We start from the raw sequence: 16,257 nt of genomic DNA, 5'->3' as shown, positions 1-16,257 counted from the left end.
AAGACTTAGTCTCATGGTTTTGAACACTTAAATTTGATAACACAGTGGCAAAAGTTCTGTAGCCCTGATTTCTGCTGAAGGAGTGTAATTAGGAGGAAATTACTTCCTTGGTTTGTTTCCATCTCTGACTTCTTTAAGCTTTTCTATTTAAGTCTGTTTAAACAGTGCATGAACCACCTCATATGGATAAGCCTAATAAAAAAACCCTCTCAAGTATATATATGAAGTTTCACATAATTTATAAAGAAATGATTTATTGCTAGGGGATAATTTGAAGCTTTTATCTTAACTCATACACAGGGGAGGTAGGCTAAACCCCAAACCTTAAGTTGTGATTATTTTCTAGTTATTAAAAAAAATAATAATAATTGTAGAGGCTGACAAAGATTTCTCTGATATTAAGAATGTGCCATTTACTTGCCATTTGCAAGTAAAACGTCATCTCCATTTTAGTCACTGGCCACAGGAGCTCAGCTGGGGCCCTGAATGCCAAGCTGAGAGCTTTTTTTCACCATAATGAAGGTCTTGTAGGGTAAACTCCAATCCCTTTGATAGGTTTACACGAAAGCAAAGATTTGTTCTTTGCAATGCTGTTGATGATATACAACAAAGGTAGGTCTTTAGTCATGCTCACCCTGCACTGTCTTCTGTGTGTTTGCATGTGTGAGTGTATTTATACGGATATGTGCATGAATATACACAGATAAATGAAATGTGAGGATAAATGTAGTACAGACACCTGAGTTCCACACCTATTTGTGCATGCATCCAATATTAATCTGGGGTTGACATAGAAAGAGTCAGAAAAAGCCCCTGAAAGCTTATTTAAAAAAATGTTCCTGAGGCTCTGGTATCTCACCCAGTCAGATGCACTAATTTTACCAAAGAATAATTATAAAATGAAAAACTATGCTAATTCTTAAATATAATCCCTGCTTGTTTAGCTTTTATTTGCTTCACTTTGAAATAATACACTGTAATCTTTCTACTTCTTAAAAACTTTATCTCTAAACTGTGGCACCCAAGTAGGTGGCCTAGCTAATACTTCCTTTTCCCCAGCCAGGTAGACTGGGAAGAGGCAGCAGACTGTGCCTTCAGGAGACTCAAGAAATTTGATGGATAGCTTTCCTTGGGTTATCATCACATGTCAAAGATGATGTCCATACAGAGTGTAGATTTCCTAACGATGCAGCATCCTTGGAAAGAAAATTTTTTCCTTAGTTTACTCACTTGGTGTGAATAAAGAAGTCCACGAGGAAGGAATCAGTACTTTAAGAAAATACTTCTACTTACAGTTACCACATTCCTGCTTTCTCTCTACCCTTTCAAAATTCACCATAAATAAGAGGTTGTAGTAATTAATTACCAGCCAAGTGTCTCAATTAATGTTCTGCAAGTGCAGTATCCTCTGGGTGAAGTGCTACAGCTAAGTTATATTATGTCCGGTTCGGTGTTTGAATACCAGTGCAGACAGCCACGTGCACAGACACACACGTGTGCCAAGAGAGTGTGTTGTGTTCATTTTATTTTTTTGAGATGTGACACTTCAGTTTTTCTTTCCTTCCTAGAGAGGTCGAAGTCCTTTTTAAAGGACCTAATTTCTGCGCAGTAGAGCTCGTGGGCAAACACTAAATGCAAAATGAGGAACGCAGTCATGGCTCTAAATACATTTCACATTCTTCAAACTGATGCCAGTTGTACTCATTGACAGTAATCCTGTCTAATCCCTTCCACATGTATTATCTTTGTACACCTGCTTTCATTGTCTCACTTATCAGTTCTTAACACTTAGAACCACAATACACAAGAAGGCAAAGCAGCAGAACAAAGTATATATGCACACACAGTGTGCTATGCTACAGCTTTGCATTATAGACATAAAACATATTTGTAGATTTTGGTGCTTAGAGTCAACATCTTCCATTAAGACTACTTCCATTTTTCCTGCTTCCTCCCCCCACACCAACTGATGTATGTCTGTGTTTGTCTTTCTTGGCAGATTAACTGAAGCACATCGAACAGCTGTAAAAGTCATCAGGAGAATGCAGTATTTTGTAGCCAGAAGAAAATTTCAGGTAAGCAGCATGATTAATCATAAGTACAATTGCTGTAAGCTTAAGTATATGACATAGAAAGTGCTCTCAGAGTGCTCTCAAAGTCTTTGTGCATGCAGCACTAATAAGTCAAAGGCATTCTTTAGGTTCTTGGCCTCATACTTACCTTACGTGGATTTTTTCATGGTGTGGGCAAAACTGTCAACTATCCATGGGTATAGCATGATACAAAAACCTGCATTTGTGGAGTCAGTGTGGTTATTTTTCACTTCTCTTTTCGTGCTGCATTTGTTTTTTGGGCTTCTATTCGTTTTACTACACTGACCAATACTTACCCTTCTACTAGAAGTGAAAAAAACACTCTGCTGGAGTGTCTGCAAGAACACTGTTACTGTGCACATGATCATAATGACTGGTTAGAGGATGCTCAGTTGTGTGCTGTGGATGGCTGACAGATCAATAGGCCTCACTGATGAGTACCATGCTGTGTAAAGTTGCTTTCACATTTGTGACCCACATTTCCAAATTGGTTTCCCAGAAAAGGACATCATAGGCCGTATTTTGTAAAACTGGGCAGCATTGGCCCTCTGGGAATTTGCTGTCTTTATGGAGGGTTAAGTTAATTTTCTCATTCGGGTTACAGTGTTCTCAGACTAAATGTACTGCATTGGAAATACTGTTATATTTTGCCTGTTTACTGAGGCTTCTTGTGATAAAACTCTTTTGGACTGGGATTCTGATATCATCGTTCTCACCACCCATGGGCTGGAAATGCCATGGAAATGAAAAATTAACTTCTGGACTGATTTTCAAAGCCCCTGTTGTTTCCATTTAAGATTCTTGCTTTTTTTGTCTGAGAGGATCCACTGCAAGTTAATGAACTTTCATAATCCTTTTGAAGAGGTTTTAAAAGCATAAATCAAGAACCTACATTTCAGGGAAGTTTGACTAGAGCTGAGCACTTAATTGCAAGGGATAAAAGTCTGAGATAAGCTCACAGCACTCAGAAGACTCTGAATTATGGCAGACAGAATAGCATATACATTTCCCAAGCTCATGCAGACGTATCTTCAGATGACCCTACCTTTTGAAAGAAGACTAGGGGAAATCAGTTTATTTAACTCGGAAAAAACCCAGGAGAACAGGATTATATTGTAAATATACCGGAGACATAAACAGTATGGGAAATTAAAAATAAATAAATAATAAAAAAATTAAAGACACCATTTCTCGAAAATAAAATCAGTTTATAAATTATTTAGATTAAAAATTAGTATATTTCAAACCACCAGAGACCTAATGTTCTGGGGCTGTCAGCCAACAGCGGTCCTGCCAGACTTCACAAAATGAACTTGATCAGTCTATGGAGAGAATTCTGTGAGTTGGTTTTAGTGACAGGGATAAAGAAGATGAAGGAATGATCTTCTGTTTCTTTCTTGGGGCCATGAAATACAGTTTATAGGACTCCCTATGCTAATTAGATTTTGGAAGTTCAAAGCTGGGTAATATTATTTAGAGTTTTGCATTAGGAGCTTTAAGCACACTGAATGTGGACTACTGAGCTCAAATGGCCAGGATTTGGGATTATGGGCAGAATGGAAGTTAAAGGAGTTGCTCAAGTTCTGCATTTACCACACTTCCCTGGAAGGCAATTGCCTCCTGGCTTAAGTTGTATTGTACTAGCATTTTCTAATAAAAACATAACAAGAGATTGGGCCAAAGTTTGGCAGGACCTTAGATGCTCAGATCTAAAGCTTTATAGGAAAAGAGGAGATACAAATGGTGAAAGCTGGAAGGATATTTTTACAAAGCTTTAGAGAGGACTCAGACAGATTGCAGTGTACAGTACTTTGCAACTGTATAATTCAGAGCTGATGATTTGGTAAAAGGGATAACAGATAGAGGACTTCTTTTGGGGGAGAAATTTCATTACAATTGAGTAGAATTAATTATGCTCATAGTAACCCATGGGGGAGAGGGGAGTGCAAAAATCCCCAGCACATCTAGGCTCTGTGCCATGCATCGTGTTTAAATAGAGAGTGTCCAAAGGAAAGGACGGAGAATTTAGCCAAAAGGCTCTCAAAGCACCTCCACTAGTCAATCCAAAGAGTGATACTGGCACTGTTTCTCGGGGTGAAGACAATAGGCTGCTTTTCTGGCCAGAAATAGTGATGTGTCAGCGTCTGCAAAATGTGAAGCTGGGGAAGCGAAAAAAAAAAAAGGCGATAAACTGAAAGCTGAAACCTCCCTCCCCCCGCAAAGTATCTCCTCTCACAAATGCACACAAATGTGCACACACACACTACCAAAGCCACGAACTCCTCTGAAAGTAATAATGCAGGTAAGTGCTGAGTGCAAGGAAGGCATTTTGTCACGAAGAGCTTTTCCTTCTTCATTCATTTCACGGGATTTGTTTCCATTCCAGTTCCATGCTTTCATTTGAAATTTCTAGGATCCTGTGGCTGCCTTCCAAGCATGACTCCAGCACATACTGTAGGTGTTCAATGCATGTGTGCAGTGGTGCATGCTAATGGCTCTGGCTGAAGCTGTGACAGAGTGGAAACAGACAACAAGATGACTAATGAGCTGTTTTCAGTAATTTCCAATTACTAGATTTGCAGTTTACCTTTGCTTTTTTTTTTTTTTTCTTTTCTTGAGTCAGAGCCAAAGGGAAGACATCTTGCCCCACATTTCCCATAGGGGTTGGTATGGCTCTCAAAATGCCAAAATTTTCAAAAAGACAAAATTTGTGTTTATTCCACCACACACACATTGATTTTACTTGCTAAAATTTTAGCGTGCTGCACTTTTTATAATCACATCACTTTATGCAAATTCTCTAGACTTGTTTCAAAATTCTGCCACAGTAGTTGCAGCAAGAAACCAAAGCTTGGCAGAAGCATCTGGATTCTCATTCGAATGGGAATAAAGCTGGGCAGATGGCAGTTTTTTCACTCTCTTGCATTTTTTATCTGTCCTTTTTTATTTGAATTGCACTTTTTTTTCTGACTTCGTAGGTATCATGAAAGACAAAGAAGCGCAAACAAAATCCACATGCAGCAGTCTTCTGACTTATGCAAAGCATCTGTCTTCCCAGTTCCTTAAACAGCAATATTTCTGTCACCAGACATCTTTAGTCTCTAGAGACATGTGATTCTGGGTCCAAGTGTTATGAATTGGGCCTGTTCCTGTGGTTCAGTCCTCTGACATTATGATTATCATATGGTTTTGGAATGAGCCAAGAGATACCGCACATGATAGTCTTAGATAAATTATATATCTTGGGTTTGTGTTTTTCAAATACACTGTGAAGGTCTAATATTTTGCTCAGTATGAAGTAACATGAAGACATGACTCTAACTGACAGTAATGGGAATCATTTGGCTCCATCTCCACAGTAAATATGCACTCCTACAACAGCTACATATTTTTTATTCATTACAACAACTGTTGCAAAATGGCAAGCAAATAACCTCTGGAAGATAAAAAAAAAAATAGAATGAAGGCCCATCTGAAATAAAAATCAAGTTTAAACAATACTTACCTTTCAATCTCTTGACTCTTTTCACAGCAAGCTCGGAAACCTTACGACGTCCGCGACGTGATCGAACAGTACTCACAAGGACACCTCAATATGATGGTTCGGATAAAAGAACTTCAAAGAAGGTAGTCCCTGTCTACCTCATGAAATATTTGATTTCTCTAGTGCCAGCTGGCTTTAGGAGAGATGCGTACTTAATGAACAGTAATTGTCTGAAATTGCAAGCGCAACGGGGAGCACAATATCTAGAGGATTTAGCTTGGAGTCATTTTTAACCCTTTTTATGACCAGGCTTACAATTGTCCTTTATTCTCCTCTCCTCTGTCTCCAAGTGAAATTAAAAGAAATGAAGGTGCATGCTGTGAAGTTTATAGTATGAAGCAAGTTTTTCTGTCCTCTCCTTAGAAAAGGAAAACTCTTCAAATAATGATTTGTCTTTCTGTTCCCACTCTCTGGTTCTCCACAATTGAGAGAAATCTGGTTCACTTGTGTTTCCCCCTCTATCTGGAACTTTTCCCTTCCTACATTCCTCCATGCACATGCTTTCTCTGAGTTTCGGATTTGCAGCTGAAATATTTTGCCACAAAACTATTCCCTTCTGTTTCAGCACAAAGTGTTTTTCTCTTTACAAATTAACGCTGTGGACTGGGACACCAGAATGAACTTCTCTGACCCTTAAATTAAATGAAAGAAAAAAAAAAATCCTGTTGAAAGGAATCTACTGTGTCAACATATATAGATGTTAAATCTGCCTGTATGAGATTCAAGGAATAGTTGCAAATGTTATTAAGAAGCTATTCTGTTTGTATAGTCTTTGTTATTAGATTATGTAAGACACAAGAGAACTATGTTTTAGTTACAACTTGAAAGTCTAAGAAATATTAGTACTCAAGAAAATAACAGTAATAATATGGTTTGATTTTGGAGAAAAACTCTAAAGAACTAAACTGCTGACTGTATATACAGAAAGTCATGCTAGTCTCGTGTTTTTACTTGTTTTGGTTTAGGTTTAAAGCTACTGTAAATTCTCATGTAAATTATGCTCCCATGCTTTTTCTAGCAACAGAGTTTAAGTTGCTTGGTAATTGCACTGCTGGTAATTCTCTGTTTGCTTTTCAGGTTGGACCAATCCTTGGGAAAGCCAGGTCTTTTCCTCCCAGGTATAGTGACTGCATTTTATGTAAAATTATTAGCTTCATAACTTTGTGAAAATACCATTGGCTTCAGATTTATAATCCAGCTAATTATGCATTAATATAATTCTGTTAATAAGCTTTGGAATGCCTGTGTAAAGATAAATATGTTGCATTTAGGTGGTAGTGGAGCAAATGGAAAGTAAGAATAAATGTTAGAAAGTTTATCAGTGCACGATGAGTTGGAAATATATCACAGGAAATTCTTCCACAAAAATATACTTTCTAAATCTTTCATGCTGGGATTAAAATATATGTTGATTCCACTTAAAAAGGTTTTTTTCCTTTTTGAATGACCTATAGATTTCAGTTCTGGAAAGCTCAAAGGAAGATCGTGGGTCTCACTCAGGAAGAACTGGGGTAAATTCGAAAGCTAGAGTGATAGAAGTGGTATGAAATTCGTCATAAAAAAGGCAAGGTCAGGCACAGGGAAACCAATAAAAAAAATCTCATACATGATCATGTTGGTGAACAGTTTGGCATGTCTAAGAAAAAGAAAGGCCTGGTTTGCTAATTAATTGTAGGCAAATGCAACTGAATGTAATGGCCATGAACAGCAGTGATATTCTGGGAAAATCTTGTGGTGGGAATCGTGGAGATCAGAAACCTGAGTGCTTGATGGGGAAAACTGAAAGAAGTGTTTATTTTTTTTCCAAAAGAAGTTGACTTCAAATTTCAGGGGCCCTGTCTCGTTCTCTGTCCCAAAAAGCTCAAAAGTGGCTTAGGAACTGAAGCCCCATATCCCCAAGTGACTTTCAGCACTCACAGCCATAAGTGTAATTGAGGGTGGCAAAGTTATTTCAGAGTCTTTAAAAAATTACATATTATCAGTGGTTAATATTACCAGAACAAGGAATATCTCTCAAAACACCTTTTCAACACCTGATTGTGGCAGAAGACTCAGTAGTATGATCTTCTTTCCCTGTAGCTGTGCTGGTTTTGGACCACAGGAAAATAATCTGTCAGCTCGAATACTTCTATAAATATTTATACTTGGGAATTCATTCTGCAATGTTCAAGCTAAAATTATGGAAAAACTTCCCTTACCTCCAAGAATGTATTATTTGATTTCAAAGGTAGCATTACCAAATTAGAACTGCAATTTGTTCTCAAAAAGACTACTGTTAGAAACACTTTTTATGAAACAGTGTCTTGTTTCAGAGGAGAGGAAGAATTAGAAGTGTTGGCTGCAAAGAAGCTAATTGTAAAATAATGTTCTGAGAGGTTTAAGAAGCTGAAGATGTTCAGGAAGTTTACTGTCACCAAATCTTGAGTCAGAATGGTCGTGGTAACCACTGGGAGGGTCTTAGGTAGGTCTGTGGATTTGAACAAGTGTTCAAGTGTTGAAAAGAGTCTAAAGTACCGAGGAAGAGCCATGGGGTTGTGTCCATGATTGATTCGTGCATGATCCACCTGTAGGCCTGAAGTTACACAGCAGCTTCCTGCAGAGATAGCCTGTAAATACAGCCCCAGATGATTAAAGTCAAAATCTGTCACACATTTTTTATGGTTCATTATAACTTTTTATTGAAAACTCTTCCTTTGATTTACTATGAGAAAAATGTTGAGCTAGGCTCATCTTCAGAATTCATGATGGGAAGCCTTACTGTGGGAAGTATCACAAGACTTCTGAGTTATTTGGGAAAGCCATAATCTGTGCTCTGAAGGAGATTATGGCATCCGTGTTCATACAACTACTTTCCCTTGTTAAGTCTTTTCTTGCAGCATTACTGTTGAATAGCTCCTTTGAGACAGCTCTCTTAGATGCACAAGCATGGTGGCCCTGCTACGAATGATGTCTGCCTCCACAGCATGCCTTAAATGGGCTGAATAAATGCTGACTGGGAAAGGTAAAATGGCTGTAAGGGATGCAAAAGCTGTTAAGCTCAGTTATGGGTTTGCAAGACCAAAACCAAAAGTTAATTGATGTAGTAGTTATTTTATCTAGAGCCTCCACAAATACAAAAATAAGATAAGTGGTTCCAGATAAATGGTCTGCAGAACTAAATCTGGAGTTAGTTTACAATTACTCCCAGTGTTATCCAACCTGCCCCTACTGCCAGTATTATCCAAGTGATGAACAGTGATGAGTGGTTACAGTATTTCTCTGTTTGGGGTGAAAACAGACCTCTTGCATTGCCCTTCTCCTCTGGCAAAGGAGTTCTTCCTGAGTTTTCTTCAGAATTCATGGCTAATTCTGCACTGAAGATGTATTTTCAATATGATACTTACACTTTTCCAGGCATTGCTAAAAACCTCATTTGTAACAATTATAGATGTTTCCGCCAGAATGTGTTATTTTTGTATTGATGGCAAGCAAAAGAGAAATGACAATGCAAACAAAATTAAACTGCCAAGGAGAAAAACATGAGAAGAATTTTCCTTTTGAGCTCTTTTTTTTCCCCCTGTTTTATTATGCTCCCATTCAAAGAATCTTAAGGTCTGATTCCAAGCCCGTTGAAATAAATGGGAGTCTTTCCAGTGACCTCAGTGGGTTTTGGATCAGGCTGTTGTTGAAACCCTGTTGTCAACTTTGATAATATAAAGTAATTGCAGTGTGTCTATAGTATTATTACCTTTCAAAAGTGAATGATGTCATAAAAGATCCAGAATCTGAATTCACTGGAAGCAATTATTGTTATTTTTCAAGTTAGTTTCTTAAAGATAAAAAGCACTAAAAGCTGTGTTAAAACAAGATAAGGATACAAGAACAGAATAAAAGCCATGCTGGGTCAGACCAGTCCTGACTCTAATGGAGCCAAAAGCAAGGTTCTTTGGGAAATGTGTAAAAAAAGCTATGCATAAGCCTCTAAGTTTCCTGTAAGCTTTCAACCATTTGCAGATCAGAGACTTCCTGACATGGTTTCAGTGCATACAGTAGTACAAAATAGTGTGTTCTCAACACACTTTCCTAGAGACCCCTATAAACGTTTAACATCTGAGATATTTTGTAAAAAGAATTTTTATAAAATGATTACAAAAAAATTATTTAAGTTTTACATACATGTATGGTGAGAAATTCTACCTTTTTTGCTTGTTTTGCTCCTGGTACCTACTAGTTTTCTTTGAAACTCCTACTGTCAGGAGTGGATTTAAAAACGTTAAGATAATGGAAAAATTTTCCAAAGACCTGAATCCCTTTGTTATGGGCATACCCAGAAGACTGTGTCTTATTTTCATGGAAAGCCTGTCCCAGTGTTCCCAGGTGACACAATATTGTAAGATGACACACATTCTTGTAATAATATACATGTTAATAATTTGAAAGTGTTGATATAGAGGCAAAGCACATATTAATAAAATTATTGAATTAACAAAGTAGACACATATAATGATACAAATAAAAAGAGTGTAATACTTGACCTTCACTACACATAATGGAGTTAACTGCTTCTGATTGCAATTTTTGAGACTTACTATAGCTTTTCAGGGGCAAAGGTGAAGAATAATGCCAAGGTAAAACAAAAGGTCCAGTGTTTGGATTCAGAAAAGTACACAAAAAGCTGATATTTATCTGCAGTTCATCTGAACCTCTTGGGTCTGCATAACACCGGTGGGAATCCCTGGAGGAAAGAGCTTCCTTGTAAAATTTTGACAGTTCCATTGTTTGCTTTTTTTTCCATGAAATGCCACCTAAGCTTTCTGATAGTTTTTCCTTCCCATCTGTTAAGAAGAAATTGGGTCATAGTATCTTTTAAAACATAATAAATATGCTTGGTTTAATTTTTATCTTTTTGAGTCAATTAATATTTGAAATAAGAGATACTCATATTTCTGCAAGAACTGATTTATTCCACTCCTCCTGGAGACAAAATCAATGGGAACTTGGTCAAAACCAGAAACCACATAGGATATTTGCTGTAGCTGTCAGGTGTTCACAGTCTTGTTTCTGGAAGTTCATTTCATTGCTGGAGTTGATCTACCTCAATACAAAGAGCCAGCAGAAATATCACTTACATCCTATTCTGAGGGTTCAGAATTTGCAGCTAATTTACTGCATATTTAGGTCCTCTGAACAGTCTTGAACTGCATTCTTAATAAAGACTTAATAAAGAAGCTTGTATTTAATTTTTAAATTGGTGTATTAATTGTTTTATACATAGTGTAATGATAGTGTGTCTAAATCCTGCCATCAGCATCTTCAGGAAGAAGGGCAGAAGTGTGATATAGTTCTTTAACAAATGCAGTGAGCAAAGCTTGTCTCTAATAAGTTGATTTTATTGTTCCTTGTGAGTCACTTAAGCAAATTGTGTCATCTCAGAGGCTGGATAAGTGGAGCAGGTAGACTGACAGACCTTTTTGTTAAGGGCTGTCTTATTTGTTGAGAGGTGGTTGCATGTCTTTAACCAGGCAAAGTAGTCACTGCAGCTAGGTTTTTGCTACTTGAAAAAGCTAGAAATTTCTGCTCCCAGTGTATACTGTTTAACCTTCATCATGGAGCAGTTAACTCTATGGCAAAGTTTCCGTATTGCAGTAGTTTCTGTGTTTGGTAGTTTACTTTTTAGGCTGTCCAAAGGAAAACACAAGTGCCTGATGCAGGACTATGTTTTACCTTTTTTCAATTTCTTCTACTGATCAGTTCTGAAAGGCTCTGGCTGACAAGAAAAGAGACTCAAACCAAAAGTCATGATGCCTATGGCAACTTTGTTATTTGCTTTTTTATGGATCTGTGGCTTAAAAGAACAGTCCTGACTTCCATTTTCAGAAGCACTCTCAGTTTACAAGCCTAAGAACCTGGAACTTACCATAAGCTCATCACAGTTATCCCTGCGTGGAACTTTTGCAGAACTGGAAAAACAGATCCAGAAAGCTGTATTTGCATTGTTAGCCAAAAGAAGTCATGGTGTCTCTTGGGCTGTCCTGCTTTCTAAAATAGAATTTACAAGGTTTTGACATATCTTTAGCAGTCTGGAATATCCTTGGTGTCACAATGCTCATATTCCTCATTTTCTACTTAAAAGCAATCAACTGTTTTCAAATAAATTGTAATATTTTTCAGTTAGCTCCCTTCTATCTGTGTACACCGTGAAAGTAAAAATCAAGGAAGGACTCTTATTCTGTCCAAGCAGTCATTTCCAGCTTTAATAATTTTCAGACCATCTGTCTGCAATTCATCCACTGTCCTAATGCTCCCTGTAATTATTTTTTCTAACCAAAGGAAAAAAATTTGTTTTATTTAAAGTGTGTTGGTTTTTTTTTTTGTATAGTCTGATGAGATGGAGGACACTAATTGTGTTAAAAATTAAGAATATGGTGCGGTCCCTCATTTTATTTGCTTTCTTCCTCCTACTTATATAATTACATGTTATTTATATCACATGGTTCCATTTGGGGAAAGAGTCCCCACCTGCTGAACTGCCATGGAGCATACCTAAAATTTTTAACTTTTTCTTTTTTTTTTTTTTACAAGAGGCTTCTCTTGTTCTTCACTAGGAAAGGAGATGGGCCAGATTTATGAAAATATTAGAAAATGAATACAGGTTTGTGTTGTTTTGAAAGTAGAATAGCGTGTGTATTCAGGAAGGCAAAGGCTTTCAGGGAAGAAATTTCTATGTTAATAAAGATGAGAAATGGACTAAATGACCCAACAAGTATTCAGTCTCCCGAACTATAAAGCCTAGTGCTTATATACCTGTGTTTTCTCTGATTCAAAACAAAGTATATAAAATGATGGGTTAGTATCATACCAACTATGTTACATGAGCTTGTTGGAAGATATTTCTTTTTTATTTCTGAGCTAAAACTTGTCCATATGTATTTTCATCAAGTTGTAAATAATTGTGCTTCCTTCCACTAAAATCATGCAAATGTAGTCTTGTGTTTTGTGCCTTTCCCATATGTATTACTGGATTGCTTAGCTGATCTATCTGTTTTCTGAAGCCCACCAAGAAGAACAAACAAAAGTCAATACTAAAAGAAAGTTATTTTCATTTGCCAAGCAAAGACTGTAGAAATTGGGATATTTCAGATTTATAGTTAGCCCTGCAATTTTTTCAGCTGTGTAAAAGCAAATAATCTAATATAGGAAGTCTAAAATTATATATCTTGAAAATTATATGTCTTGAAAAGACTCAAGAGAGAAAACCTAAACATGAGATAGAAATCAAATGTACTGGAGCAACATTATCTGAACTTCTGTTCACCCTTCCAACGACAACCTTGAGCACATTGTGCACACACCACACTTACTTTAAAGGATGGTCTTTATTAGAAGAAAATGCTTGTAAATTAGAGCTGAATGCTGTTTTGTGTGGAGGCTAATAAGAAGTTGGGAAAGACCACAGCATTTTGTGATTTATACAATCTGCATGCCAATAAAGGGGTGGACGAGATACAGCTATACATGCATGTGTATCATTCTTTTCACTTCATCTGATGGGAGTGCCACATGCCACAAAACAGCTTCTAACTGCTTATCTGCTTCCTATTTTCTTGTTTTCTGTTCCACACAACATTTGAGAATAACTAAAATAGGAAACATTATTAACTTGGTTTGCTTGGTTTGTGATGTCTTAGGGATTACCTGATGGATGTAATTAGTGCTGGTGAGGAAATTATTATTTTATTTTATTATTATATATAAAAAAAAACAAACCACCATGCTTTTTGAAATATTTCTTCATGTTTGGGGGACTTTTTGGGTTTAGACCCAAACAAAAACACTACCTACCCACTGCTGTTCAAATCGCATCCCAGTTTAGAAATCCTTGAAGGCATGGTTTTTTCTGATATCTACTTTGGAAGATTTGTCTATGGATTTACTAACTAGAAAGTAGACTGCAGAATCAGTTATTTCATTTTAGGCAGAGATGAATGCAGATAAACTTGAACCTCAGCCACTTATATTTTAAGAGATTTCTGAGGTTGTGAATGATGAATAGCACACATATATAAGCCAAGCTGTGTCATTTATTGTCTGTCCCCTCACAGTGTCCTTGAAAAATCTTTGAATTTTCTCTCCTTATTGTGTTTGTTCCTGTAGGTTCTCTGATGAAACACTTCTCTTTTCTAATCTTGCACAGAGCTGCCAAGGGTCCATGACCTTTTAAATATTTTAGGTGGTCTGTAGAGGAGAAGGAAAGCACAAAAAGTACTCTTGCCAGCATTGCTAAGTTTGGGGTGCATAGAATACAAGTCACCTTGAAATGAACTTTTGTGCAAATACATGGCTAAACATGTCACACCAGCAAACATATGCACTGCTAATGGCAATGGTAAAGCAAGTACCATTCACTGAGAAATGCCAGAATGGGAGTTCTGTGCAGAGTGAGCACACATACAGGCAGTTATGGTGGGCACTGATGCACTGTAAATTCGTATCTCAGCCTGTCTTCCAGCAAGCCCTTCACATTGTGCTCACGCCCTAAACAAAATTGAATTAAATAGCTTTAAAAGCCAAAGCTCAATGACTCGTAAAAATGAAGTAATTTATGAAACTATCAGTTACTCCTAGCCGTTACTGGAGGTATAGTTTAGTAGAGAAAAATGTATCCAAATTCCATTGACATAGGCTAAGTTACTTTAGTATTGGGGCATGGGTTTTTTCTTGTCAATATTTTCTCCCAACTCAGGATATATGTGGGTTTTTGTTTCATTCCTTGTGAAATAACACCCCCAAACTATGGCATTCCTTTGCAGTAGGCCATGAGAACAGAAAGGATAGACCCCACTTTACACAGTTTTTAATCTTGGCTCCCAATCCCACCATTTGCAGCACAAGAGTGAAACAAAATGTATAACTTGGCTTTAATAATTAGGTTTCATAAGGAGCAGGAGGGAAAATGAGGTTGGAGATACAAGGGCTTTTCCCAGTGTCACTCATTTGCAAAGAGGAGATGGATAGATAAATAGATAGATAGATAGATAGACAGACAGACAGAAAGATAGAACCCCGGGATAGTGCTGTCTTCCACAGCTGCAACCTCAGTTTAAAACTATTCTGGTTTCTTTATGTATAGCAAGTGTACCTTGCTCATGCCAATGATACCCAAAACAGGAGGTGTGCCCAGTACTAGGCCTATTCCATCTAACTACATGCAATTAGCTGACATAATTAAACAAGAAAACAAGTTACCACAGGCACTATCTCTAATCATTCATGATCATAGACTACCTCTATCAATGTCCAGATTGCCCTTTAGACTAACCTAATCTTGCCAGTTAGACAAACTATTTCCCTTCTCTCCAACCACTCTCTTTCACTTCCATTCACCATCAGAAATTCTTTCTTGTTGTGTTCTTTTTTATGCTACCCTACTATTACCAGCTTCTTGTTTTGCTTTAAATATCATAGATATAATTCTTGGTCTGAATTTATTCTCCACCTAATGGATGTCCCATTTTTATTCTTCTTTATTTAGAAAAAGGGGTAGACAAAGGATACTATAGTATAGGAGCCAGACTGATCCGGCTAGAGGATAAGGTAAGTGCATGAAAGCTTGCTTTTTTTTTTTCCTGAGTCATGATATCTGATCTACAGACGTGCAAGATAGTATCTTGGCATGATTTACTTTAGAATTACAGGGCACCATAATAAAGAATAATATAATTTTTGTAAGGGAGTTGATGAAGTATCATGTGCATGTTGTTCAGCATTAACCATTTACCTGCCATGCAGATTTGGTTCTCGAGTATAAAAGGAACTGCTTGCATATTGAAGCCAAATCACACGTTTTGTATATAAGTACTGTGAACTAACAAGGTATTTGCCAGGCAAGTATTAGTGACTTAAACAGAAAGGCCAATATCAGGTTCTTTGTAAATAGCAGCAGTTGATATCTCAGTTAAGGATCTTGAGATTCTTTAATGTTTACTGCATTTTTTTCCCTGTGCAATTAGCTTTGCATCAATTCTGCCCCTCCCTCACTGTCTTCTCTCCAAGAATATGTTCATATTTCTCATTATTAGAGTTACTTAGAAGTATGCCTGGAGGCCAAAGCTCAGTGAGGCTCTATTGTTTTAGACCTAATATAAACTTCCTCAAAAGCTTTTCCTACTCAAGTGATAACAAAAAAAAGAAGTTTGCTTAAAATTAAGGCTCTATTTCTCTAATAGTGTTTTGGTCAGCTCTCTTACCTACCTCTAAAAGCTACCTACCCCTGGAACAGGGTGATTTCTGTGGACAGTAGCAACACAGTAGCTTTGGTGTGTGGTATGATGTAGCAGCTGAGACAAAAGTCCATTTGAATTTACCCTATCCACTGCTTATTTGTATCCTTGTCTCACTCAAATTTCTCATGCAAATTTTCCTTTCACTTCTTTCTGGGGAAGTGAGGTGAGAAGGAAAGAGGAAGGAAAATTCTCATAATTCTTAAGAACTGTGCATCTTGCCAAAAAGCAGAAATTGAAATTAAACTAATACAATCCCTTGCCTAATTTTTAATGATCTTTGCTAGGACAACATTGGAAATATGTAACACTGCGTGTCAAAGAACATATTTTCTTTAATTTTTAGCCTTCTTGGACAGTG

At 37.1% G+C, this 16,257-nt stretch overlaps 1 protein-coding gene across 1 annotated transcript in view; it reads left to right on the top strand.

Moving 5' to 3' along the window:
* LOC103760656 (potassium voltage-gated channel subfamily KQT member 1-like) overlaps positions 1 to 16,257 on the top strand; it is a 472,219-nt gene that overhangs the window by 258,958 nt on the left and 197,004 nt on the right. Inside the window, exons 12-15 of the mRNA XM_029965019.1 lie at positions 2,000 to 2,075; positions 5,626 to 5,720; positions 6,715 to 6,755; positions 15,149 to 15,210. Of these exons, the coding sequence (XP_029820879.1) occupies positions 2,000 to 2,075; positions 5,626 to 5,720; positions 6,715 to 6,755; positions 15,149 to 15,210 (274 nt within the window). The remainder of the gene's footprint in view (positions 1 to 1,999; positions 2,076 to 5,625; positions 5,721 to 6,714; positions 6,756 to 15,148; positions 15,211 to 16,257) is intronic.

Source organism: Manacus vitellinus, unplaced genomic scaffold (genome assembly GCF_001715985.3).
Source record: "Manacus vitellinus isolate BGI_N305 unplaced genomic scaffold, ASM171598v3 scaffold_88_pilon, whole genome shotgun sequence".
NCBI classification, from domain to species: Eukaryota; Metazoa; Chordata; class Aves; order Passeriformes; family Pipridae; genus Manacus; species Manacus vitellinus.
Note: the sequence above shows the minus strand (reverse complement) of the source record. Positions and strands in the feature narration are given on the sequence as shown.